This window comes from Hippopotamus amphibius, chromosome 4 (assembly GCF_030028045.1).
Source record: "Hippopotamus amphibius kiboko isolate mHipAmp2 chromosome 4, mHipAmp2.hap2, whole genome shotgun sequence".
Classification (NCBI taxonomy): domain Eukaryota; kingdom Metazoa; phylum Chordata; class Mammalia; order Artiodactyla; family Hippopotamidae; genus Hippopotamus; species Hippopotamus amphibius.
Window position 1 is genome coordinate 88,207,620 of NC_080189.1, and position 27,322 is coordinate 88,234,941.

At 37.7% G+C, this 27,322-nt stretch overlaps 1 protein-coding gene across 2 annotated transcripts in view; it reads left to right on the plus strand.

Moving 5' to 3' along the window:
* Positions 1 to 27,322, plus strand: part of RELN (reelin) — a 494,116-nt gene that overhangs the window by 224,746 nt on the left and 242,048 nt on the right. For both annotated transcript variants that reach the window (XM_057732969.1, XM_057732970.1), the window contains exons 5-6: positions 8,877 to 8,909; positions 11,555 to 11,633. In XM_057732969.1, coding sequence (XP_057588952.1) covers positions 8,877 to 8,909; positions 11,555 to 11,633 — 112 coding nt within the window. The remainder of the gene's footprint in view (positions 1 to 8,876; positions 8,910 to 11,554; positions 11,634 to 27,322) is intronic.

The following is a 27,322-nucleotide window of genomic DNA, read 5'->3' on the forward strand; positions in this document are numbered from 1 at the left end:
AATTGCTTTGGGTAGTACAGTCATTTTCACGATGTTGATTCTTCCAATCCAGGAACATGGTATATCCCTCCATCTGTTTATGTCATCTTTGATTTCTTTCATCAATGTCTTAAAGTTTTCTGCATACAGATCTTTTGCCTCCTTAGGCAGGTTTATTCCTAGGTATTTTATTCTTTTGGTTGCAATGGTGAATGGGAGAGTTTCCTTAATTTCTTTTTCTGCTCTTCCGTTGTTCGTGTATAGGAATGCAAGAGATTTCTGTGTATTAATTTTGTATCCTGCTACTTTACTAAACTCATCAATGAGTGCTAGCAGTTTTCTGGTAGAGTCTTTAGGGTTTTCTATATATAGTATCATGTCATCTGCAAAGAGTGATAATTTTACTTCTTCTTTTCCAATTTGGATTCCTTTAATTTCTTTTTCTTCTCTGATTGCTGTGGCTAACACTTCCAAAACTATGTTGAATAACAGTGGTGAGAGTGGACACCCTTGTCTTGTTCCTGTTCTTAGAGGGAATTCTTCCAGTTTTTCTCCATTGAGAACAATGTTGGCTTTTGGTTTGTCATATATGGCTTTTATGATGTTGAGGTAATTTCCTTCTATGCCCATTTTCTGGAGAGCTTTTATCATAAATGGATGTTGAACTTTGTCAAAAGCTTTTTCTGCATCTATTGAAATGATCATATGGTTTTTATCCTTCAATTTGTTGATATGATGTATCACGTTGATTGATTTGCGTATATTGAAGAATCCTTGCATCCCAGGGATAAACCCCACTTGATCGTGGTGTATGATTTTTTTAATGTGCTGTTGCAGTCTGTTAGCTAGTATTTTGTTGAGGATTTTTGCATCTATATTCATCAGTGATATTGGTCTGTAGTTTTCTTTTTTTGTGACATCTTTGCCTGGTTTTGGTATCAGGGTGATGGTAGCCTCATAGAATGAGTTTGGGAGTGCTCCGCCTTCTGCAATATTTTGGAAGAGTTTGAGAAGGATAGGTGTTAACTCTTCTCGAAATGTTTGATAGAATTCGCCTGTGAATCCATCTGGTCCTGGGCTTTTGTGTGTTGGGAGATTTTTAATCACTGCCTCAATTTCTGTACTTGTGATTGGTCTGTTCATGGTTTCTATTTCTTCCTGGTTCAGTCTTGGAAGATTGTATTTTTCTAAGAATGTATCCATTTCTTCCAGGTTATCCAATTGATTGGCATATAGTTGCTTGTAGTAGTCTCTCATGATGTTTTGTATTTCTGAGGTGTCCGTTGTGACTTCTCCTTTTTCATTTCTAATTCTGTTGATTTGCATCTTCTCCCTTTTTTTCTTGATGAGTCTGGCTAATGGTTTATCAATTTTGTTAATCTTCTCAAAGAACCAGCTTTTAGTTTTATTGATTTTTCTTATGGTTTCTTTCCTTTCTTTTTCATTTATTTCTGCTCTGATCTTTATGATTTCTTTCCTTCTGCTCATTTTGGGGTTTCTTTGTTCTTCTTTCTCTAGTTGTTTGAGGTGTAAGGTTAGGTTGTTTATTCGATCATTTTCTTGTTTCTTAAGGTAGGACTGTATTGCTATAAACTTCCCTCTTAGAACTGCTTTTGCTGCGTCCCATAGGTTTTGGGTTGTTGTGTTTTCGTTGTCATTTGTTTCTAGATACTTTTTGATTTCCTCTTTGATTTCTGTAGTGATTCCTTGGTTGTTTAATAGTGAATTGTTTAGCCTCCATGTGTTTGTATTTTTTGCAGTTTTTGTCCTGTAATTGATATCTAGTCTCATGGCATTGTGGTCTGAGAAGATGCTTGATATGATTTCAATTTTCTTGAATTTGCTGAGGTTTGATTTGTGACCCAGGATGTGATCTATCCTGGAAAATGTTCCGTGTGCACTTGAGAAGAAAGTGTAGTCTGTCGTTTTTGGATGGAATGTCCTATAAATATCAATTAAGTCGAGATGGTCTAATGTGTCATTTAAAGCTTGTGTGTCTTTATTTATTTTCTGTTTGGATGATCTGTCCATTGATGTAAGTGGGGTGTTCAAGTCTCCCACTATAATTGTGTTACTGTCGATGTCCCCTTTTATAGCTGTTAGCATTTGCCTTATGTATTGAGGTGCTCCTATATTGGGGGCATAGATATTTACCATTGTGATATGTTCTTCTTGGATGGATCCCTTGATCATTATGTAGTGCCCTTCCTTGTCTCTTTTAATAGTCTTTACTTTCAAGTCTAATTTGTCTGATATGAGTATTGCTACTCCAGCTTTCTTTTGACTTCCATTTGCATGGAATATCTTTTTCCATCCCTTCACTTTCAGTCTATATGTATCCCTTGGTCTGAAGTGGGTTTCTTGTAGGCAGCATATAGAAGGGTCTTGTTTTTGTATCCATTCAGCCAGTCTGTGTCTTTTGGTTGGAGCATTTAATCCATTTACATTTAAAGTGATTATTGACATGTGTGTTCCAATTACCATTTTCTTAATTGTTTTGGGTTTGTATTTGTAGGTGTTTTCCTTTTCTTGTGTTTCCTACTTAGAGAAGTTCCTTTAGCACTTGTTGTAAGGCTGGTTTGGTGGTGCTGAATTCTCTTAACTTTTGCTTGTCTGGAAAGCTTTTGATTTCTCCCTCAAATCTGAATGAGATTCTTGCTGGGTAAAGTATTCTTGGCTGTAGGTTTCTCTCTTTCAGGACTTTCAGTATATCCTGCCATTCCCTTCTGGCCTGCAGAGTTTCTGTAGAAAGGTCAGCTGTTATCCTGATGGGTTTTCCCTTATATGTTGTTTGTTGCTTTTCTCTTGCTGCTTTTAATATTTTTTCTTTGTGTTGAATTGTCGTTAGTTTGATTAATATGTGTCTTGGTGTATTTCTCCTTGGGTTTATTCTGTATGGGACTCTCTGTGCTTCTTGGACTTGGTGAATTATTTCCTTTCCCATGTTGGGGAAGTTTTCCACTAGAACCTCTTCAAATATTTTCACAGACCCTTTCTTGTTTTCTTCTTCTTCTGGGATGCCTATAATTCGAATGTTGGTACGTTTAAGGTTATCACTGAGGTCTCTGAGGCTGTCTTCTAGTCTTTTTATTTTTTTATCTTTTTCCTGCTCTGTGGCGTTTATTTCTTCCATTCTATCTTCCAACTCACTTATTCGTTCTTCTGCCTCAGTCATTCTGCTGGTTAGAGCATCTAGAGTATTTTTAATTTCAGTTATTTTGTTATCCATTGCTGTTTGTTTTTCTGAGTTCTTATGAACTGTTTCTTGTACTTTCTCTATTTTGTTATCGAGATTTTGTATCATTTTTACTATCATTACTCTAAATTCTTTTTCAGGCATTTTTCCTATTTCCTCCTCATTTATTTGGTCTTGTGGGTTTTTTTCCTGCTCCTTTGCCTGCATGGTGTTTCTTTGTTTCCTCATGGTTGTCCAAGCTTTTGGGGTTGCTTGTCCTGGTGATAGAGGTGTTTATAGAAGACTGTCCAAGCCTCAGACTAATGTCCAAGTATTGGATTAGACGAATATTCAGTCTAGGAAACACATACATGTATAAGACACACAATTATTGAATCCGTTAGGACATAAGGCTCTAGAAAGACCTGACAGAACCCCCGTGTGCTATCAGATATTCAGAGAGAAACCCAGCAGAAATTGACAACTGAAACAGAACGAATCAGAGACAAAAGCAAAAGCAAACAAACAACAAATAACACCCTACACATACAAACATCAATCCAGGGAGATTTTGTAAGCTAGGATCAAATATAGAAAAGAGCTGGAGTACCACCAGAGAGAATGGAGATTCTCAGAATGTAATTAGACAACTGTACTAAGAACTAAGATAAAGACAAAAGCCTAATATTAATACCAAGGCAGTGCATCATCTGGAGAATAGAGCAAGGAGTCTGAGCAGACCGATAGTGTTGCTTATAAGTATGTTAAGATAAAATACACTTAAAATGGCTGGAAGAAAGGGGAACAGAAGAGCGTAATGTGGTTGGAAATATGCAAAGAAAAAGAAAGGAATAGAAGTGTATAAAAGAAAGGGATGAAAGGAAAGTATGAAAGATATTTTGTCCGTACTACCAAAAACTTAGCTAGATATAGAAGTATTTTAAAAGGCAAAAAAAAAAAAAAAAAAAAAAAAAAAAAAAAAAAAAAAAAATGAGTGAAAAATATCCTTATAAAATTATGTTGTAAAACTTGTAGATCCCTTAGGGCTAGGATCGTATTTAATAAATCAAAAAAAAAAAAAAAAAAAAAAAAAAAAAGAGAAAAAAAAAAAAAAAAATCCAGAACTGATCCCCGAATGGACCAGTTCAATAGGTATTGATACTACTATTTCTGTTTCCTTAGCGTCTCAGCTGTAAGTGTCCTTTTCCTTGCCTTGGGTTTTTTTTTTTTTTTTGCGTTATTCTGTGACCAGCAGAGGTTCCTTTATTGTTCGTCTGTAAGCCTCGGTGTGTGGGGAGGGAGAGGGTGCAATAGTGGCTCCTTCTCCTGGGAGGGAGTGAGCAGTGGCGCACTGTTGCTTCAGTCAGGCTTGGAGGTGCCTGTTGCATAGAGCGCTGGTGGCTCAGGCGTACACAGAAAGTCTTAGAGTTGGGCCTCTCTCGGGGTTTTTTCTTTTTGATGCTGGTTTGTTTTTTTTTTTTCTCTCGGCAGCCTCCCTGCTGCTGGCGTTGCAAGGAGTTTTAATCTAGCCCCGCCCGAGCGCCTGAGGGTACTTGTTATCCCTGAGAGCCTTATGTGGCCCCGCAGGGCGTCTCTCCGCTGCCTGTTGCAGAGGCGCAGAAAGAGAGGGAGAGGCTATGCGCGCGGCTCCTCCCCGCCGCCCGGGAGCCTGCAGCCTCCAGCCGCCATCATGGCCGGGCAGCTCTCAGGGATCGGCACTCCTCTCCGCGGACCTCCTCCCTCCTGTCCTCTCGGTCCGTCACCCTACCGGCAACAATGTTTCTCCCCCTGAACCAGCTCTCCGGTTCCCACGCTCCCGCTCCTGGACCCTCCGTTCAGCCGCGGATCGATGTCTCGGTCCGGGAACGCTGAGCTGCGCTGCGGACCCTCCGTATGTTTCTCACTCCCTCCCGTCTGCCACAGCTCCGCCGCTTCACCCTCTTTGAGCCCTCGTAGATGCCTCCCTACCGGCTATGTCAGGTTCTCCGCAGCCCTTTCCGGTGTCCGAGGCCGTCTGCTGGTGTTCAGCTGGTTCTCTGTGGGAATGACTGCCTCCTTCCGTGCATTCCCAATGCATCTGTGGAGAGGGATGCACTCCACGTCTCTCTACTTCGCCGCCATCTTTTTTCCCACCCTAATAAAACTTTTTAAAAGGAAAAAAAGATGTGCTTAATTCACATAACAGTTCTGCATGCTGTAAGTATAAGGGCTGGACTGCGTGATCAAGACAATGGTTTTTGAAGCTGGCTTTCTATCAGAATCAGCTAAGGAGGTTTTAAAAATACAAATTCCGAGTTTCCATTCCCAGAGATTCTGATTCAGAGGGTGGTTTCTAAATGGCCCCTCCCTAATGATTATATTGGAGGTGGTTCAGTGAAAGATGCCATGTGCCAAAATTTGGAAAGGGAGATATCAGTTTGGATAGACCCCTTAGATTAAAGTAGCCTAAAACATAACGTTCTCTTTATTGCATCTAGGCCTTAGTCACTGAGAGTCATTTAAAATCAAGTAGGTAACTTAATTGATGTCTCTGCAGATATTTTGTTACACTTATCTAACCATTGTAATGACTAGAAAGTATTTCTGATAATTGCCATAAATTTTATACTTAATTTAACTAACATTTCCCAGTTTTTTTTCAAGTTACATGTCTTATAAATATCAGTATTATTTCCTCCCTGTCTTAACAGTTTATCCTATGAATACAGAGATCCCATTTGGTAAGGTAGTTAATATTGGACATGGTAAAATATTATGATATACTAAGAAACACAGCAAACAAAAGAGTATCCCTTTGGTCCAGGTCCCTTGTTAGGTGCTACAAAATTGCATTTCTTGTCTTTGCAGCAAACTTTCTTGAAAAAGTAGCCTGTACAGTGGTTAAGAGGGTTGTCAACGAGGCCAAATTCCCTGGGTTCATCTACATACCCTACTTAACACAATGCCTTGATAACAGGATGTTCTCAGTAGATTCCAGCTTTATTAGGATTATTTTGGTCTCTCTGTTAACCTACTTCTCTCTTAAAATTCTCTCCTTTGCTTATATCCATAATGAAATGCACTTTTTCTTGGTCTCCTTTGCTAGCTCCTGTTCTTCTACCAGCCCTGAAATGCATGTTTACCTCATCATTTCACTTTTTTTCTTTCCAATTCCCTGTGTTCTCCCTGAGTGACATCCTGGTCTGCTTCCATGACTTCACCACCTCCTGTGTGATAATGCTTCCTTAATGGATAAACAGTACAGATCTCCCTTCTAGCTCTTGCTTGGGACCATCCAATAGAAGGGTAATGTGAGCCACAGTTGTAATTTTAAATATTATAGTAGCCACATTTAAAAAACAAAACCCCAAAACAGGTAAGTTTAATAATACAGTTTAATTCACACAGAATACATAAATATTAAGCATTTCAATATAATATAGTCAATATAAAATTGAGATATTTTACATTTTTGTACTAATTATCTGAAATCTGGTGTGTATTTTACACTTAAAGCACATTTTTTAATTGACATATAGTTGATTTATAATGTTGTATTAGTTTCTGGTGTACAACAAAGTGATTCAGTGATACACACACACACACCCCCACACCACTGTTTTTTCAGATTATTTTCCTTTATAGGTTATTACAAGATACTTAATATAGTTCCCTGTGCTATACAGTGGGACCTTGTTGTTTATCTATTTTATATATGGTAGTGTTACAGCACATCTTAAGTATTGGAATACTTGGTCTGTATTAACATTTTGTAAATATTACTGTTGAAAACTAGATTCACATATCAAAGTATTCCATACCTACTTAAAAATTTTAGTCTCCCTGTAAATGAATAGAATATAAAAACATTATTTCCCTTTAATATCCACACTCTTGACAAGATTTGTCCATCTTTTTTTTAAAAGAGTTGATTTAATTTTGATACAAAAACATGTCAGTTTGAAAACTATGTCTGTCCAAGTAAATTCATTCCCTCTTTTGTCAGCCTGGTATTATTATCATGGGATTCACAGGGATATTACATATATTGAAAAACAACTCCAAAATTATCAATATCAACAAGAAATTCTTCAAAATTTTTTTGGAGTTTTTTGTGGACAATTTAGAAAATCTGCATATTGATCATATTAGGAAAATATGTAAAATAGTTATTTCTTTGTATGGTAGGGGTTTCAGTTTCAACATGAATTCTCTTAACTTTTCCACCTACTTTGCAAGTAAACTCTTGCTTTCCTTGAAGCTTGAAGTTCTGTTCACTCGTATACAGTGTGATATTAGTGAGGGAATGTGTATCCGTGTGCCTTGTTTTTGTCATCAGTTATTGGATAGTTGGCAATTATTCCTTTTGTTTCAAAAAAAACCTTAGAGTTAACAGTTCAGTGAATCTTTGTACAACTCTTCTACTACTTAAGCAATAACCATGGGCATAAAACACAAAATCATTAAATTTTTCTTCTGGCTTTTTTTTTTTTTTTGAGTTCTATAAACTAGCAATGATTCAGAGCATTTTACATGTATATACTAACAACTGGTGTGGCGCTTGCCATAGAATCTATTTCATAAAACTGAGCACAAGTATTTTCAATGTATATAATATACTAGTATGCAGCAATAAGACAAACATCAGTCTCTAATTTTAAAATGCTCTTAAATCTGGATTTTTCATCTAACATAGCTGAAGCACTAACCATCATGATACCAACTAATTTTTTTAATATCCAGTTCTTCTTTGATGAATGTAAAAGATTTTAAAATATCTGTCATGAGTTCTAATTTTTAGATAGTGATTAGGCAATATTTCTTCATAGATTTGGAAGTCCTTCGAAAAAAAACATAATCAAAATATTAACTGGCCAGTGTCCCTTATCTCCTAACTCTTACCAGAGTGCCCTTTTTTAAGACGCATATTTGAACATGCACTCCTTTGCTGAAAAATGTTCAGGAGATCATCATGCTTCCGTGGTAACATCCAAATTCCTTAACTTTCAGTTCCATGATCTTGACCTCCCAATCTTACCAACTTCACTTTTCCACCCCCTCCTCTTAAACTTTCTTCCAGTCATGCTGAAATCGTGGTTCTTCCAAAAGGCCATTCTCTCTCATCTCTCAATGCCATTTCACGTTCACTCCAGAAGGAAGTACCTCTCCCCTCCCTCACCCCCACCTGTCTTCCTCCTGCCAGTCTTTAAAACCTCAGCAGCCTCTCCTGACAACCCTCTTCTCCCGGGCAGCCTGGAATTAGTATCCCTCCCTTGTCCCCCTGGTCCACCTTTTCACCCCAGCACCTCTGAACACTGTCTCAGCATTTATTACACTATATTGTAATTATCTCCACCAGATTGTAAGCCCTTTGAGGGCAAGGATGGTGTTTTTTGTCTCTATACCCCACATCCACAACAGCCCATGGCATGTCTTGGGTGCTTATATCACATTGGTACTGTGTGTTTCAAGGGATACCTGACTAAACTTCTATAATATATAACTGTGCTGTATATAAGGGGTTCTACTTTCCACTTTGACTTTTAAATATAACAATTAAATAGTGAGTTGGCCATCTTATTTTAGGATATTAATTGGCAGTTTCTTCTTACTCTAAAAAGGTTCTATCTAGCCATTTAATTTGTTTAGTATGACTAAGTTTTGTAACTGTATTAGTGATTGTTATTAATGGATTTTGCTTTTGTTGCTAATCAATCATCTTTCCCTTTTTCTCTCGGTCCAGCTCCAACAGAGGCCACTATGCACCCACATCTAGGTAAGTGTTTGAGACCCCAATGTCACTGACCTTAGTTAGTAGATCTGCTTGTTTCACTCCTCTGCCATGTAAGCAGGTGATACAGAGGTGAGGAAACTCTCTGCCCTCTCTGATTCACAGTCAAACTCAGGTCCAGATTACGCTTGAACCTGGGATCTCACCTTATGAGGCAATCATGCTGCCCAGCTGGGGCTAATGGAAGGACTTCTGAACCTGTTAGTACATTTATCCTTGGAACCCTGTTGCGTGTGATCTTTTGACGCAGTGTTCTAATGCTGACTTTTCCCCAGAGTCCCTACCCATCATCAGCAGTGAGTGTGGAGGAACTGAGATCATTTCACATCTGAGATATCTGCTCCAAGTAATACTGGATTGTAAAAAGAGAAATAATTTGGCCATTTCTTCAAAAATTGAAATGAGGTTGTTTAAATAACTAAATGCTTTGTTTAATGGCAATGTGTGAAGTTGCTATCTCTCATTTTTCTCACGATCTTTTCATCCTGCCATGTACTTAGTGGGCCGCAGTTCTTGAGGCAGGGCTGTATAGTGGTTGATAGCACAGATTCTGGAGCCAAACCAACTGGATTTATCTCACGTTCGCTACTTGCTAGCAACGTGATATTGGGCAGGTTATTTAACTTCTCTGTGCCTCAGTTTCCTCATTTATAAAATGGAGGTCATAATAGTACCTACCTTCTGTGGTTGTTATGAGGATTAAATGAATTCATATTTGTAAAATGTAGAGTCAATGATTTAATAATGTTTGGAAAGAAATACATGAACAAATAACCATAGAGGCTTACCCATGCCTTTGTAAAAAACAAAATCTCTAGAAAGCAGATGATCTTTAAGAGTTAAATTTCTCATAGGTGACAGTGAAGACTTATTTTAAAAGCAATTTCCTACACACACTATTTAATAAAAATGAAAAGAAATCATCCTAGCTGGCTCCAGCCTTTTCAGATGTCTCTCGCTGTGGAACTTGCAGATGGGTCAGTATTTGTCTCTTGGGCTTTCTCTTTCAACCTATAAATCCAATTAATTTATTTTTCTCTTTGGAAAATCTGCCTTGAGAAGCTCTACTTTTATGTACTGCTACAGCTTGGGGCACCTCTTCTTTGGCAGACGAGCGCAAGCACTTAGAAGCATGCCTTCTGGCAGCTGAGGCAGCCTGGTGACCTGCAGTGGCCCAGCCAAGTCTCAGCCAGGTTGGGTATTTGAGAGAGTGGTACCCTGTAGGCATTTCAGGCACTGCATCTAATCGCTCAGAGGAATCATTAAATCACTCCCACACACAGAAGACATCACAGTGTTCTCTCCAGTGTAAATCCATATTCTCCCTGTTGTCATGCCTAAGGCTTCCAGTCTGAATAGCCATTTCTCTCAATACATGCTGATTCACTGGTTTCCTGGACTTCATTATGTGCTTACCTGCTGGCATACCTGGTATAAAGAGGGCGAGATGGCTGCAGGTGGCAATGTCACCAAAGAGAATTTGGAAGTGTGTTTCCTATATTTGGAGGTGATTTTAATTACCCAGTGAGTTCAACGAATTATATTCAAGTGAGCCCCAAAAAAGGGTCAAATATCACTTTTGAAAAAAATAAAAAAATTTGGTTATGTTTTATTCATCAGATCATATGATTTTAATTTTTCCAAAAAGCATGTGTAAACTAGTCCAAACAAAATTATACAGATCCAGAGAATTTATATTAGCTGAAACAAATTTCCCAAGCAAACCATGGGAATCGGATGAGAAGGTTTTTGAGCACTAAATTCATTTTTTACAACTTGAGTAGAATTAATTATTCTTCATACAACCTTATTAATGAGCCTGCTTATATCGTAGTTGGCCATGAAATTGTTTTTACTTGTCCACCCTCTATTCAGTGGAAATATCACATACCCTACAGTTTATAAAAACATTCTTTGCTCTTGGCATGACCTGAGTTCTTCTATAGCTTAAAAAATAAGTATTTAATACAATCTCAAGTGTAACCATAATATATTTAAGACTATAGATGGTTCCCTGGCCCTCTTCCTGACTTCTAACATGACTTTATTTGTGAGTTTTACTTATTCATGTAGATAATTTCTCCTATGAAGCTCTGAGCTTCGTGGAAAAATATTAATAATTTGGAACACATTAAATAAAAAATGAGTGAATATAGGGAATGAGAGAAAGAAAGCCAGGGCGAGAGAGAGAGTAGGAAAGAAAACAGGAAATGGGTTCGTAAATACCAGCAATGTTAGCTGACAATAAATGGCCACGATATCCTGTCCCCTTTGATGCTCTAAAGTGAGTTGGACACTGACCTTTTTCTGGGCATGTCGAGCTATGAAGGACAAGTCTTGTGCGACCTCTCCTTGTAGGGTGGTGCTGACCTTGGTCTTCCCACCTCTGCAGCCTGGTGACACCTTGGTAGGGTCCTATTTGGGGCCTCTGGTTTCCAGACTTCTAAACAGCAGAGTTACCCTTTCATTTCGTAGTTTAGGGGCAAAGCAAATATAATCTGCTGCTCATTTAAAATTCAGTTTTAGTTTAAAATACTGTTATTCTTTATAAATGTGGCATATTGACTTTTTTGTGTACCTAAATCTATTATTTAGTATAATTCTTTTCTAAATTTTTGTTCTTCCTTTAGCTGAAATTCATAGCGACAGTATTATCCTACGAGATGACTTTGACTCTTACCACCAAAAGGAATTGAATCCAAACATATGGTAAGTTATAGGAATATGCCTCACTCTGGTCTGTATAAAGCAAAAAAGAAAAAAAAAGTGATGCTGACCGCTCCCTTGGAGTAGTTTCATAAAATTAAGCTCTTCTTGAGCTCTAAGGTATCAGTGAGAATTGTTCAACTAGGAAAGTGGACTTATTGTCACCTGCAGAATGTCTATTTCTTGACTTCTTTAAGAACTGAATCTAGGTGCCCCTCAAAGCCATGGGTGTGGTCAGTTGTTTTTTTCAGTTGTAAAAGTTCTTTCCATAGAAACCATTATGCTTTACTATGTCTAACAATTGCATTTATGCCAAATGAAAGAAGGGAAATGGTTTATTTGAAAGTGGCAGATGGTTTGAGTCATACTTCCAAGTAACTTCTATGTTATGGGGTTACCTCTATTATATTCCAGTCTTTTCTTCCAAGGAGAGAATGGGATTTTGGAGGGCAAAGAAATAATAAACCAAAAACGCGTACATTAGAAACTTGTTGACAACATAAATGGATGCATGAATTTGTTGGCAGTTTGTTGTATTTTTGCTGACTTCGGAGAAATGAGTCTACCTACCCAGAACTACAGTCAATCTGCATAATTTGAGAGAATATCTGAATGTGTATTTTCTATGGTACTAAACGTATTAGGAGTTCAAGATAAATAAGAAGCTCTAATGTAATCAAGTTGCAACCAAAATCCAAGCAATACTTAAGACTAGAAAGAGAATAGCCATTTCATCCTCAAATGTCAGCATATGATATTCATTTGTTTTTTCTTATTTTCACTGTTTAACAAATATCAAGCAATAATTATTTATATAGTGCATTAAAAAGGAATTCCTTTTCTCAAGTGGGTTATAGTTCAGTAGAGGAGATACTAAAAACATATTTTTAAAAAGCTTATAATCCAGGAAAGAAATCCTTAAGTGTAATAGAGGGTTACAGATAACATATTGCAGTTATGGAAAAGGAGGGATGACTCTGGTGAGAGTTTCCTGGAGAAAGTGGTCCTTGACCTGAGAGTTGAAGATGACATATAGATTTAGAGAGTGCTGTGCTTAAATATAGACAGAGGAACTTTTTATGTCTTTTCTAGAAAGAAATGTAGATCTAGAGAGTGTAAATATATCAAAAAAACAGACTAGACAGAGACATAAGGTCTCATAATTGATATGCCATTTTAAGAAATAATTTATCAACAAAATTTTACTTCCCTCTGGACATATTCTAAATATAAATTTCTTAAAATAAATTGAAAATCTTTATTAAGAAAAATCCAAAAACAAAAAAAACTTTCTAAGCACCACTTCTACCCAGGAAAAATTCTCTACTTCTGACATTTGGCTTCTTTATATCCCACTAACATAGATGTTATCAGATGATTTGTTCCTTTGAAGGCAAGTTCATTTCTGTCAAGCTAATTCATTTTCTTCGGTGAGTTTTCTTGAGAAATACAAAATGTGACTTTTATGTGGTCCAAATTTTGTTGTTTTTTAAAATCAATAAAACATGATTGATTTTGCTTCACCCATTTTCACGACTGATCTGATAGATGCTTTCTTGACCGAAGTTATGGATTTTGTGTCCCTTTTACTTAAGCTGTGGTTTTACTGTTTTAAAAAACCTTTTATTAACTTTAAAAAGCCACGTACTTCTGTGTTCTATCAAGTATGCTTCAGAGTAATTTTACTTTATCCCTTATTGCCCACAGTCTCCTTCATCTAACCTTTTTAAGATTTAAAAACAAACAAAAAACGCTATGAAGCGCTCATCATTTGAGAGATGGCTTTGTTGAACAAAGGTGGCGGAGGTTCTGAGATCAGGCTGGTCTGGTTTGACTCTTGAGCTAGCCACTTGCCAGCTGGGTATCTGAGAAAAGCAAAAAGCTTGCTTTACCTCTCTGAGCTCCGTTTCCTTGTTAGTAAAAGTGAGCTGAATACTGTCCTAACAGCATTGTTTTAAAGTTTGATGAGCCTGAAAAGGTCTGGCACATTGCCTGGTGTATTGTCACTGCTCAGGACAAATCATTTCCCTCCCCGCCTCTCTTATTCTCTCTCTCTCCTTCCCCACCTTTCTGTCTTCCTCCCTCCCTTCTTCCCTTTCTTTCTTCCTCCTGTGTTGTATTTGCACATTGGTCTACTTGTCTCCTCTAAGCCCAGATATGACCCAAATCATTATTAAAATACTCTTCAGCCAACTTATATAAATGAGTCCCCAGGTCTTCTCTCATTGCATCTGGAGGAAAAACAGACTTCAAATTAAATATGTCTTTATTATATAATATATGGAATATATTAATGAAAATATAGCAGAATCATAGAGAAGGGGAAAATGAGGGTATTAGATGCTTTAAGCTCCCTTAAAATAGACATAAGCTCCCTAAGTTAGAAACCAATACAATCAAATATTCCAGTGAAATATTTCCAATAAAGTAACAAAGCTCTACCTTGTTTTGGAATCTCACAGGAGTTTTCACTCTCCTGAAATCTCTTGTTTTCTTGGTATATGTATTGCCACATGAGTCTTGTCCCTTGTGATATCATCTTTGATTTTCTTTACGCCATGGAATTAGAAACCACTGAGCAGCTTTGTGGCAACTGGAAAGGAGAATCCTTGCTGACAACTCATAACTCTGTGCCACTGCCGCACACCACCAGGCAGAAAGAAGCAAGGGGCCCAGTGTGCCGCGTTGGGCCAAATTCACAACTCAATACATCACTCGATTTGCCGCAAGAGAAAAATGCACTACTTTTATGAGCATGTTTCATCCATGGAGTTTGAAAAGCATCATATGCATTATTTAACTTGTAATTTTTAAGGACAAGCAAAAGGATCAATTAAGAAACTAAAGTCCTGTCTGTACAATGATGGGGAGAGAGATCAGTTTAAAAGTTAATCATTCAAAAAAAAAAAAAAAGTTAATCACTCACAGCTTATTTACTTCCACTGACTTCATCTAATGAAATCAACTTTTTTCCCACTCCATTTCATATAATTCTTGTTATCCAGATTTCTTATAGCCTGTACAAATGACTGTACACAAAAAACAAGGAACATAAAGTATTACTGTTATTATGAATGAACATAACAACCAAGTTATTATTCCTAGTATATGACAGTGGTTGGAATAGAACCAAGAAACATTTTTACGTCAACTCAATGTTGAATATACTGTCTCTCTGCTTAGTTTAAATATTAGATTTGATTTTAAAATTAATAAATGTACTTGGTGAAAAGTTCAATAATATTAAAAATAATAAGAATAAACCTCTACCCATATTAGATCTATATTCCCTCCCTTTAGAGGCATCAGCAGTTACCAGTTTCTGCCAGTCCTTCCAGAAATTGTTTAGGCTTACACAAGTGTCACAATTATGAATTCTGTCCACAAGGTTGGGTATCAGAGAAATAAAACTTTCTTTATTCTGTTATAACCCAACTTAGTTTCTTTTCATTGTCCTGCTTCTGCCTGTGGTGAAAACTTAATTTCAGTCAACTCTGGCTTGCCCTATCCCATTTTTTTTTCTTTTGATCATAATTGGAGTATAATAGCTTTACACTGTTGTGCCAGTTGCGCTCTCCCATTTTTCTGCTGTTGTAGCTGAGTTTCAGAGAGCTTATTAGTTTAAAAGCAAAGGGTAGGTTGGGGACACACCTGTGGTCCCCCAGTCCTCTGTTGTTACAGATGCCCACTGAGTCTTCCCTGTCTTATCTAGTTTTTGGTGACTGGGCCACATAGGTAGCCTTTGCATCTGTCCTAACCACTCCTTCATAGCAACTGGTCTGTTTTGAGCCCTGCTTGAGGGCATGAAAATTTCGGCTGCTCCTGGGCCTGGGCTGTGGGCGTCTTTGTGATGCCCTGCAGTACTGGCATGCCTCTGTGGTCCTTCCGCCTCCCTGAGATGCAGAGTGTCGAGTCCTTCTGCTCTTTGCCCCCCAGATCTCTCTGGGGCTCTGCCAGAGAAGTGGCCTTTTATCTCTCATTCTCTCAGCCACATCTGATTGCTTTGTCTGAATGAAGGATAAGAAGTAAAGTTATAAGTGAAGAGAACAGCAAAATCCCTTCATGGGAATCTAGTGGCTCCTCAGGCTTGATGAGAGTGAGGCTTTTCCACTTAACTTTGCCCTGATGCTGGGCCACATGCATGTAGACCTCTGAATCACAGGAGTAGCTTATTCAGGTCATATGTGCCATTGAACCCAAGGGGGTGAGGGAGAGTGTGGATGGCACAACAACGATTCTCCATTATCAAGTGTGTTCGGTGTGTTTACACTCCTGATGAGGGAGGGGGACAAGGAGATGTTGTTCGTATAGAAACGACCCTCCAACCAAAAGAGAGGAAAAAAGATGGGAAGAAAAACCTCATGTAATTAAATTCAGGAGGAAAGTAAGGACCTACAAATATGCGCTATCTCAACATTTCGCTTAAGCATCTACTACTTGTGTCTCAACTACATTTTTATAGTTTCTTTTTATGAATTAACTATTTTAGTGTGATATACACAGTGCCAGTATCCCATGTGAATGGAGAGAAATCTTGGTTTTTTTAATTAAAAAGAAATACACCTAATAGCCAAAAACTGGGAACATCCTGGGTACCCATAAATAGGAGAATGGATAAACAGTGATACATCCATACAGTGGCCTACTACTCAGCAATAAAAAGGAATGAATTATTGATAGTTGAAACAACACAGTTGGATTTCAAAAATATTATGTTGAATGAAAGAAGCCAGACCCAAATAGTTCTTACTGTGTGATTCCACTTGTATGAAATCTAGAACAGACAAAATTATCTAAAGTGCTAGAAATTAGATTAGTGATTTGTCAGGCATGGGTAATTGACTGGGTAGGGGCATGAAGAACTTGTGGGGTGATTAATACATTATATGTTATTTTGAGAAAGCATGGGTTACTTAGATGTGTACCTTTGTCGAAACTTGAGATCCATGTATTTCACTTTGTGCAAATTTACTTCAATAAAAAATTTCACCAGTAATTTAAAAAAACAAGAAAAGTTAGGAAATGGGAGATATTTCTGGTTGATAACTTGGGTTAAAAAGAGTTCAGAGAGAGGGAGAGAGTTAAAGGAACTAAAAAAGTGAATGAATTTTTAAAAACAATATAACTTTTCTTAAGCAGTGTCTTTACCCTCTAAGCAATTACAAAGTCAAGGAGGAGTCTTTGTTTTGCTTAACAGATTATCCCTTTAATGCTTGTTTTCCAGAGATCACAGAAGACATCCAGAGCTGTAATATCATTGGGCTCTGATGTTCTAGTGGGAAATGTGGGACTCTTAGAAAACATGATGATAAATAGCAACTAAAAGACCACAGATGTTTCCCCTGCAGCACAATAATAATAGCAGAGATGTTCTATTCAGCAGAGATCAGGGAAGAACAAGAGTCACTTGTCAGAAGAAGCATCTTAGATGAGTAAATTGTGATGCCGACAGGGATATGAGACATCAAGAAGAAAGACACAAATGAAGTTGTCTCAGATTCTGCGGCACATGAAGACCTCTGTCAATTGGCTTATCATACAGAAAACCCCACAATTTACAGCCAAGGCAGCTAAAGGTGTGGCTGGCGTTGCATAGGGTTGCTGGAATCAAGAAAAGACTAGAACATTTCCATTTTTATATGTAAAAGATCATACCACAGGACTAGAGAAATTGAGATCATAGACTCCGCTGCATCTGATATGCTCTTGGAAATACTAATTTATTGGAGAAATTATTCAGAAATGGAGCAAAAAGACTGGTGATTTGGCTTATTAAAGTTTGTCTGCTTTGAGAAAAATAATTATATGAACAGATTCTAAGAAACTGAAATTTTAGTATGAGGGATGAGTTATTCTGGCTGGAGCTTTATTTATTCAGCGACTAGTAAGTTAGCCCATAAGAGAAAAGAAGTCAAGTGAACAATAAAACTACTTCAAAGTTCCTTAGTATCTTGGAGCCCCCACTGAGAACAACAGCAGAGGGAACTCCATTTAGTAGCCAAGTGTGAGAACCACAGTGTAAATGGAGTTTCCAGGTAATCAGAACAAAATATCAATGTGTGATGAACAGTGTCACTGGGAAAAAACTGGATGAAAGTGCATCCACTTTGCTCAATGTCCAGCTGGATCGTGGGCCGTAAGCCTTGGAAGGCAGTGTTGGGTGAAGGGGAGCACCAACCACAGGCATCAAAGGCTCCACATCACTGCTGAAGGATTTCCAGGGGAGTCTTTGGTAATGATGATCACTTGGAAGACATGTCACCTAATAGGCTCACCTGTGGAACATGGAACATACACCTTACAGGTTTTCAAGAGCAAGTGGCTAAGGGAGATCGTGAATAGCTGAGAAGAGTCCGGCAAAATAAATATTTTATCCGATGCCATACCTTTGCCAGAACTTCTAATATATCATTGTATTTTGGGGTTGTGGAATTACAATTTGATTTTTAGGATTTAGTGGTCCAATATTCTGATCTTATGTGCATCTTCTTCTATTTGTTCTCTCATCTTTTCCCTCTTGACTTCACCTTTCTCTACTCTCTCTCACTCTTCTGTTAATAACTTTTTTCTCTTATTATAAAAACTCTCCTCTAACCTTCATCTCTTGCTTCCTCCCCCTCCTTCCTCTTACCATGATGTAATTGCTCTGGGGAAAACTTCATCTACAATAGAAAGGTTAACCAGGAGGTGTCCTGCTAATAAAATAAGGTGTGAATCTGGAGGCTTATTATTTCCTTCTTTAATCCCTGTTTTATATGATAGAAATAAGAACTCACTCAATGGAATTAAATGTCAAGTACATTTGAAACAAGTGAGAAAATAGTTCCTCAAGCAGCATGTAGAATTCCCCATAGTAGGAGGTCAGAATATTGCATGCAGTAGTAGTGTATTAGAAGGGTTATTTTTAATCCAAATAGTATTTGTCATTATACCTGTTAACAAAGGCAAGATCAAATTTTTAAACTCCCTGGTGAAATAAGAAGAGTTCTCTTACCTTCCTCAGTGAGAAGTAATGAGAAAGAATGAGCTATAAATGGAGTTTGTCATTTTCACATTTAGAGCATGTGTTAACTCCTTAGAAAAAAGGCATGACATCGTTGAAGGTGATATTATTCTCAGTCTTATAGAGTGAACTTTCCTTGCTGTTTTTCTAAAAATATTCCACATTTACAAAGAGAAGAGGATTTTATGAAGGTTTTTTTTTTTAAGCTTAATCTTTCACAAGTAAATAGTCATGCCTTTTTACTATAAAACATTGTCTCTTTGCTATAAAATATGGTAAAAAGTTGAGTATCTGCCTGTTGAGGTGTCTTTAAATTTTTATAGGAGTATAGTTGATGGCTTGTTGAGATTTGGATGGAAAGTACAAGGAGCTCCGATGTCTCCAAAAGAAGTCAGCTGACTGCCCAGCCCCCGAATGGCTGGCAGGGTCCTGTGTACTTTGGTGGATTCACCAGTCCCTGATCTGGCCTTGCCTTGCAAGCTCACACATCAGATTGTCAGCACATGCAGTGTGAGCTGTACCTGGGGAAACAGACTTGTTATCTTTGGGTCAGGAAATTATAAGAGATTCCTCTTTTCTCTTTCCATTTTTAAAGTACTTTTTATAATCAGATCAAATATTGAAATTATTTTAATATCTCTGTTCAGAAATGCTGGTGAATAGACAGTTCTGACTCATAGAACACCAGAAACTGACTCCTTCAGAGGCAGTAAATTATAGATAGATAATACGATGTCCTCGGTCTTGGGGACAAACTGCGTGTATCTCAAATGAGAATTTGATGATAACTGATTGTCACTGAGTTTCCAGGTGATTAACTTGTTTCAGCAGAGTGACTGTCTAAAGACTGAGTGATTTCACTCTGATCTAAAAAGAGGAATGAGCCATGTAATTAGACTGCTCTTGAGATAATAGTATTTCAGTTATTTATTTATTGTTATCAGGATGATGTCACCACTAGCCATTCATAAATCTCCGGTTGGGCGAAAGAGCCCAGTTTTCCCATTAATCCTCCTCCTCTTTCCTGTGTCCTGAAAGTCCTGTGTGAGTCACTGCAGGACATGGGGACCGCAGGGGACTCCAGGGACATTTCACTCCAGCTTCCTCTGTGCCTCCTGAACAGGGGCTTTGGCATGTTTTCCGGCCTAATAATTTTAACGTCAGGATTAAGAACATAATTATACCTTCAGAAGTGTGCTCTCTATAGCACACATGCTCATCGCATATAATTCCTAAAGAAAAGCCACCTAAATAATAAAAAACAAAGACAGAGAATTGACACCAAAATAACAGGTTTCAACTGCCAAGGAGCTTGTTAGAGTGAAAAACAAATCTTGGTTCAAAGTTTCTTTTTCTTTTATGTTTACAGTTTGATCCTAGAAGTGTTGGTCAACAAGTACCTGCCTTCATCTTTACTGATTTCTTTATGTTTTTGTTAGTGAAAAAATGATAATGCGATAATGTGTATATAAAATAGGGATGAATTATGTAAGGATGTATATAACCAAAGGAATATTGAATTTGATTATGTACTTTAGTCCAGTGAATTCATTCTGAACGTTTTCTGTGAAGTCCATGACATTTCTCTTATTTTTGTACATTTCCATTAACAAAGCAACATCCCTCATCCTATAAATGAAAAGAACTTTTAAGAAAAGACATTGTAGCTCTTCCAGATAAACTCTGACAGTAAAAATGATGACAAGCGTTTTTGAAATGCGCGTGGTTTTTGTAGAACTGGAGTTCTTTTCTCTTCCTGGCTGCATTAGAGTGGAGTGGGAAGAATATTGGACAAGGAGTCAGGGAACCTGGCCTCTAGTCCTGTTCTATCATTTGTAAAATGAGGGGATGATGAGACTCGGTGATACTTCAGATGCCCTCTAACTCGAACGACCAATGATCTGTGAACTCTAGTAATAGATAAGATTCATGTGGTACCTAAGCATGTGATAAATAGGTTCAGAGAGAGCTCAATAAATTCAGGCTTTGCATAGTCTTTGAGGGTAGTAAGCATTTCCCTTAAAATGTCTTTTAATCATAATGTTCATGGCAGAGTATATTTTGAGGTGGGCAATTCGTATGATGTGCCATGGTATTTGTCAGATTCTTATGTTCTGTTTTTCGTACTGAGAAAAAGGAAAAGGGGGAAAGCTTTCTTAGATTAGAGAAATATTCAGTATTACTTTTACTCTTAAGCAGAGAACCAATTCATTTCTAATTCTTAGCCTGGGAGGTGACATTACTTTTTAAATTGGAAAACAAACATCTATTTAACTGGGGTTATTTAAAACTTCCTCTTCCTGTCAACCTCTGAAGAGTATGTTACCTAACTTTACAGAGCCCCTCATTTTCTTGAGAAAATTCAGTTGGGAGACCACAGTTTAAATGTTAGAAATACATAGCACTTTTTTTCTCTCTGAGCCTAAAGAAAATTGAACTGCTCATTTTCCAGCAAATTGAACCTTATTTTTGGGAACTCATAAGAGAAGCGTAGGATTTTAGACTACCAGCATTCTTCACAGAGAGCGCCCTTGGGGTTAGGTACCTAACCCTACTCAACCAAGTTAAATTGTTAGACACAGGGGCATTCTGAGAAAGACAGGAGTGAAGAACTCAGGCACTCGGAACAGTTAGGCATTGCTTTAGATTCTGGAATGCACCAAGAATTCCTTTTCTTGAAATTTGGATGCTTATTTACATCTGTAAGTTTTTAAAACTTGCCTTGTTTTTCTGGCATGGATCCCTGTTTCCTTCTGAGAGGCCATGACCCCTAGTTACTTGCCCCTTGTCCTACTTGGTCTCCATCAAAGTCATGTTCATCATGAATCTGTGATTTATCTTTTTCTTTTATGATGATGGCATTCACAGAAGTGGTTGCACAATGCTTAGCTTTAAAGGTAGAAAAAATATTAGGAAGGTCGTGTTGTGCGTTCATTGTTAGAAAAGTCACCTTGATGGGCAGCACAGAAATATTAGGATTGTTAGGAGCATGAACAGAAATGAACCCACTGCCAATAACCATGGAAAAGTATGCCGAGATAGCCTCGGACTGATACACACTGAAGGGTCCCGGTGATAGTTGGAGCTTTCCAGAAACCAGACTAACGATATGATTGTTCCCCAGGAATCCATTCTTGGACCTCTACTCTTCTCACTTAGCATATCCTCCCCTCTCCCCTTGGCCCTCAATAATATGCACTGCTGTGATTTCAACTATATCTTAAATTGTCAGTGCTGATCTCCTTTCCCTGAAATTCTGATATGTGTAATCATAGTCGTCTGGTCATCTCCAATTTTCAGCATAACCATAGAGCGATCAGTTTCCAAGCCCTGTAATTCGCTAGAGTTGAGCTGTCCAGTATGGTAGCCACTAGTCACGCACAGCTATTAATCACCTGAACTGTGACTAGTCTGAATTCAGTTGTGCTGTAAGTGTAAAATACACCCCACAGTTTGAAGACATTTTATGAAAAAAGAATGTAAACTATATCATTAATAATTTTGTATAATTACATGTTAAAATATGAGTATATTGGGTTAAATACAACATTAAAGTTATTTTCATCTATCCTTATTTATTTTTTTTAAGCTCTTTATTAGAATATAATTGCTTTACACTCTTGTACCACCTTCTGCGGTAAACCAAGGTGAATCAGCTGTATTTATATATATCCCCATATCCCCTCCCTCCCGCGACTCCCTCCTGCTCTCCCTGTCCTGGCCCTCTAAGGCATCACCCATCATCGAGTTGATCTCCCTTTGTTATACAGCAACTTCCCACGAGCTATCTATTTTACACTTGGTAGTGTATATACGTGTATGCTACTCTCTTACTTAGTCCCAGCTTCCCCTTCGCGTCCCCCCCCAACCTCGTGTCCCCCAGTCCATTCTCTGCATCTGCATCCTTATTCTTGCCCTGTCACTGGGTTCTTCAGTACCATTTTTTTTTTTTTTTTACATTCCATATATATGAGTTAGCATACTCATTTTTTTCTCTTTCTGGCTTACTTCACTCTGTATGACACGCTCTAGGTCTATCCACCTCATTACACATAGTTCTATTTCATTCCTTTTTATGGCTGAGTAATATTCCATTGTATATATGTGCCACATCTTCTTCATCCATTCATCTGCTGATGGGCATTTAGGTTGCTTCCATGTCCTGGCTATTGTACATAGTGCTGCAATGAACATTATGGTACATGTTTCTTTTTGGATTATGGTTTTCTCTGGGTATATGCCCAGCAGTGGAATTACTGGATCATATGGTAGTTCTATTTTTAGTTTTTTAAGGAACCTCCAAACTGTTTTCCATAGTGGCTGTACCAACTTACATTCCCACCAACAGTGCAGGAGAGTTCCCTTTTCTCCACACCCTCTCCAACATTAATTGTTTCTAGATTTTGTGATGATGGCCATTCTGACCAGTGTGAGGTGATACCTCATTGTGGCTTTGACTTGCATTTCTCTGATGATGAGTGATGTTGAGCATCTTTCCATGTGTTTGTTGGCCATCTGTATGTCTTCCTTGGAGAAATGTCTGTTTAGGTCTTCCGCCCATTTGTGGATTGGGTTATTTGCTTTTTTGGTGTTAAGCTGCATGAGCTGCTTGTATACTTTGGAGATTAATCCTTTGTCCGTTGCTTCGTTGGCAAGTATTTTCTCCCATTCTGAGGGCTGCCTTCTTGTCTTGTTTATGGTTTCTTGTGCTGTGCAAAAGCTTTTAAGTGTCATTCGGTCCCATTTGTTTATTTTTGATTTTTTTTCCATGATTCTAGGAGGTGGGTCAAAAAGGATCTTGCTTTGATGTATGTCATAGAGTGTTCTGCCTATGTTTTCCTCTAGGAGTTTTATAGTGTCTGGCCTTACATGTAAGTCTATAATCCATTTGGAGTTTCTTTTTGTGTATGGTGTTAGGAAGTGTTCTAATTTCATTCTTTTACATGTTGCTGTCCAGTTTTCCCAGCACTACTTATTTTTTTTTTTTTTTTTTTTGGGGGGTACACCAGGTTCAATCAACTGTTTTTATACACATATCCCCATATTCCCTCCCTTCCTTGACGCCCCCACCTCGATTCCCCCCCACCCTCCCTGCCCCAGTCCTCTAAGGCATCTTCCATCCTCGAGTTGGACTCCCTTTGTTATACAACAACTTCCCACTGACTATTTTACAGTTGGTAGTATATATATGTCTGTACTACTCTCCCGCTTCTTCTCAGTTTCCCCTTCACCCCCCGCCCCCTCCCATACCTCGAATGGACTGGAGCACTACTTATTGAAGAGGCTGTCTTTTTTCCATTGTATATTCATGCCTCCTTTGTCAAAGATAAGGTGCCCATATGTGCTTGGGCTTACCTCTGAGTTCTCTATTTTGTTCCATTGATCTTCCTTTCTATTTTTGTGCCAGTACCATACTGTCTTGATCACTGTGACCTTGTACTATAGTTTGAAGTCAGGAAACCTAATTCCACTAACTCCATTTTTCCTTCTCAACATTGCTTTGGCTATTCAGGGTCTTTTGTTTTTCCATACAAATCGTAAGATTTCTTGCTCTAGTTCTGTGAAAAATGCCATTGGTAATTTGATAGGGATTACGTTGAATCTGTAAATTGCTTTGGGTTGTACAGTCATTTTCACAATGTTGATTCTTCCAATCCAAGAACATGGTATGTCTCTCCATCTGTTTGTATTGTCTTTGATTTCTTTCATCAGTGTCTTATAATTTTCTGCATACAGGTGTTTTGCCTCCTTAGGCAGGTTTATTCCTAGGTATTTTATTCTTTTTGTTGCAGTGGTAAATGGGAGTGTTTCCTTAATTTCTTTTTCTGCTCTTTCTTTGTTAGTGTATAGGAATGCAAGAGATTTCTGTGCATTAATTTTGTATCCTGCTACTTTACTCAATTCATTGATTAGTGCTAGCAGGTTTCTGGTAGCGTCTTTAGGGTTTTCTATATATAATATCATGTCATCTGCAAAGAGTGACAATTTTACTTCTTCTTTTCCAATTTGGATTCCTTTTATTTCATTTTCTCTGATTGCTGTGGCTAAAACTTCCAAAACTATGTTGAATAATAATGGTGAGAGTGGGCACCCTTGTCTTGTTCCTGTTCTTAGAGGGAATTCTTTCAGTTTTTCCCCATTTAGAATGATGTTGGCTTTTGGTTTCTCATATATGGCTTTTATTATGTTGAGGTAACTTCCTTCTATGCCCATTTTCTGGAGAATTTTGATCATAAATGGATACTGGATTTTGTCAAAAGCTTTTTCTGCATCTATTGAGATGATCATATGGTTTTTATCCTTCAATTTGTTGATATGATGTATCACATCGATTGATTTGCATATCTTGAAGAATCCTTGCAACCCAGGGATAAACCCCACTTGATTATGGTGTATGATCTTTTTAATGTGCTGTTGGATTCTGTTAGCTAGTATTTTGTTGAGAATTTTTGCATCTATATTCATCAGTGATATTGGTCTGTAATTTTCTTTTTTTGTGACATCTTTGCCTGGTTTTGGTATCAGGGTGATGATGGCCTCGTAGAATGAGTTTGGGAGTGTTCCTCCTTCTGCTATATTTTGGAAGAGTTTGAGAAGGATAGGTGTTAGCTCTTCTCTAAATGTTTGATAGAATTCGCCCGTGAATCCATCTTGCCCTGGGCTTTTGTTTGTTGGGAGATTTTGAATCACTGCCCCAATTTCTGTACTTGTGATTGTTCTGTTCATATTTTCTATTTCTTCCTGGTTCAGTCTTGGAAGATTGTATTTTTCTAAGAATTTATGCATTTCCTCAAGGTTATCCAATTGATTGGCATATAGTTGCTTGTAGTAGTCTCTCATGATGTTTTGTATTTCTGTGGTATCAGTTGTTACTTCTCCCTTTTCATCTCTAATTCTGTTGACTTGCTTCTTCTCCCTTTTTTTCCTGATGAGTCTGGCTAATGGTTTATCAATTTTGTTTATCTTCTCAAAGAGCCAGCTTTTAGTTTCATTGATCTTTCCTATTGTTTCCTTCCTTTCTTTTTCATTTATTTCTGATCTGATTTTTATGATTTCTTTCTTTCTGCTCACTTTGGGGTTTCTTTGTTCTTCTTTCTCTAATTGTTTTAGGTGTAAGGTTAGGTTGTTTATTCAATATTTTTCTTGTTTCTTGAGGTAGGACTGTATTGCTATAAACTTCCCTCTTAGAACTGCTTTTGCTGCGTCCCATAGGTTTTGGGTGGTTGTGTTTTCATTGTCATTTGTTTCTAGATATTTTTTGATTTCCTCTTTGATTTCTTTAATGATTTCTTGGTTGTTTAATAGTGTATTGTTTAGCCTCCATGTGTTTGTATTTTTTACAGTTTTTTTCCTGTAACTGATATCTAGTCTCATGGCATTGTGGTCAGAGAAGATGCTTGATACGATTTCAATTTTCTTGAATTTGCTGAGGTTTGATTTGTGACCCAAGATATGATTTGTCCTGGAATATATTCCATGTGCACTTGAGAAGAAAGTGTAGTGTGTAGTTTCTGGATGGAATGTCCTATAAATATCGATTAAGTCAAGATGGTCTAATGTGTCATTTAAAGCTTGTGTGTCCTTATTTATTTTCTGTTTGGATGATCTGTCCATTGATGTAAGTGGGGTGTTAGTGTCTCCTACTATTATTGTATTACTGTCAATGTCCCCTTTTATGGCTGTTAGCATTTGCCTTATGTATTGAGGTGCTCCTATGTTGGGGGCATAGGTATTTACAATTGTTATATCTTCTTCTTGGATTGATCCCTTGATCATTATGTAGTGTCCTTCCTTGTCTCTTTTAATAGTCTTTACTTTCAAGTCTAATTTGTCTGATATGAGTATTGCTACTCCAGCTTTCTTTTGACTTCCATTTGCATGGAATATCTTTTTCCATCCCTTTCCTTTCAGTCTATATGTGCCCCTTGGTCTGAAGTGGGTTTCTTGTAGGCAGCATATAGAAGTGTCTTGTTTTTGTATCCATTCAGCCAGTCTGTGTCTTTTGGTTGGAGTATTTAATCCATTTACATTTAAGGTGATTATTGACATGTGTGTTCCCATTACCATTTTCTTAATTGTTTTGTTTTTGTTTTTGTAGGTATTTTCTTTCTCTTGTGTTTCCTACTTAGAAAAGTTCCTTTAACAGTTGTTGTAAGGCTGGTTTGGTGGTGCTGAATTCTCTTAACTTTTGCTTGTCTGTAAAGCTTTTAATTTCTCCATTGAATCTGAATGAGATCCTTGCTGGGTACAGTATTCTTGGCTGTAGGTTTTTCTCTTTCAGGACTTTCAGTATATCCTGCCATTCCCTTCTGGCCTGCAGAGTTTCTGTAGAAAGATCAGCTGTTATCCTTATGGATTTTCTCTTATATGTGATTCGTTGCTTTTCTCTTGCTGCTTTTAATATTTTTTTCTTTGTGTTTAATTGTCATTAGTTTGATTAATATGTGCCTTGGTGTTTCTCCTTGGGTTTATTCTGTATGGGACTCTCTGTGCTTCTTGGACTTGATTAATTATTTCCTTTCCCATGTTGGGGAAGTTTTCCACTGTAACCTCTTCAAATATTTACTCAGACCCTTTCTTTTTTCTTCTTCTTCTAGGATGCCTATGATTCGAATGTTGGTGCACTTAATGTTGTCACCAAGGTCTCTGAGACTGTCTTCCATTCTTTTTATTCTTTTTTCTCTTTCCT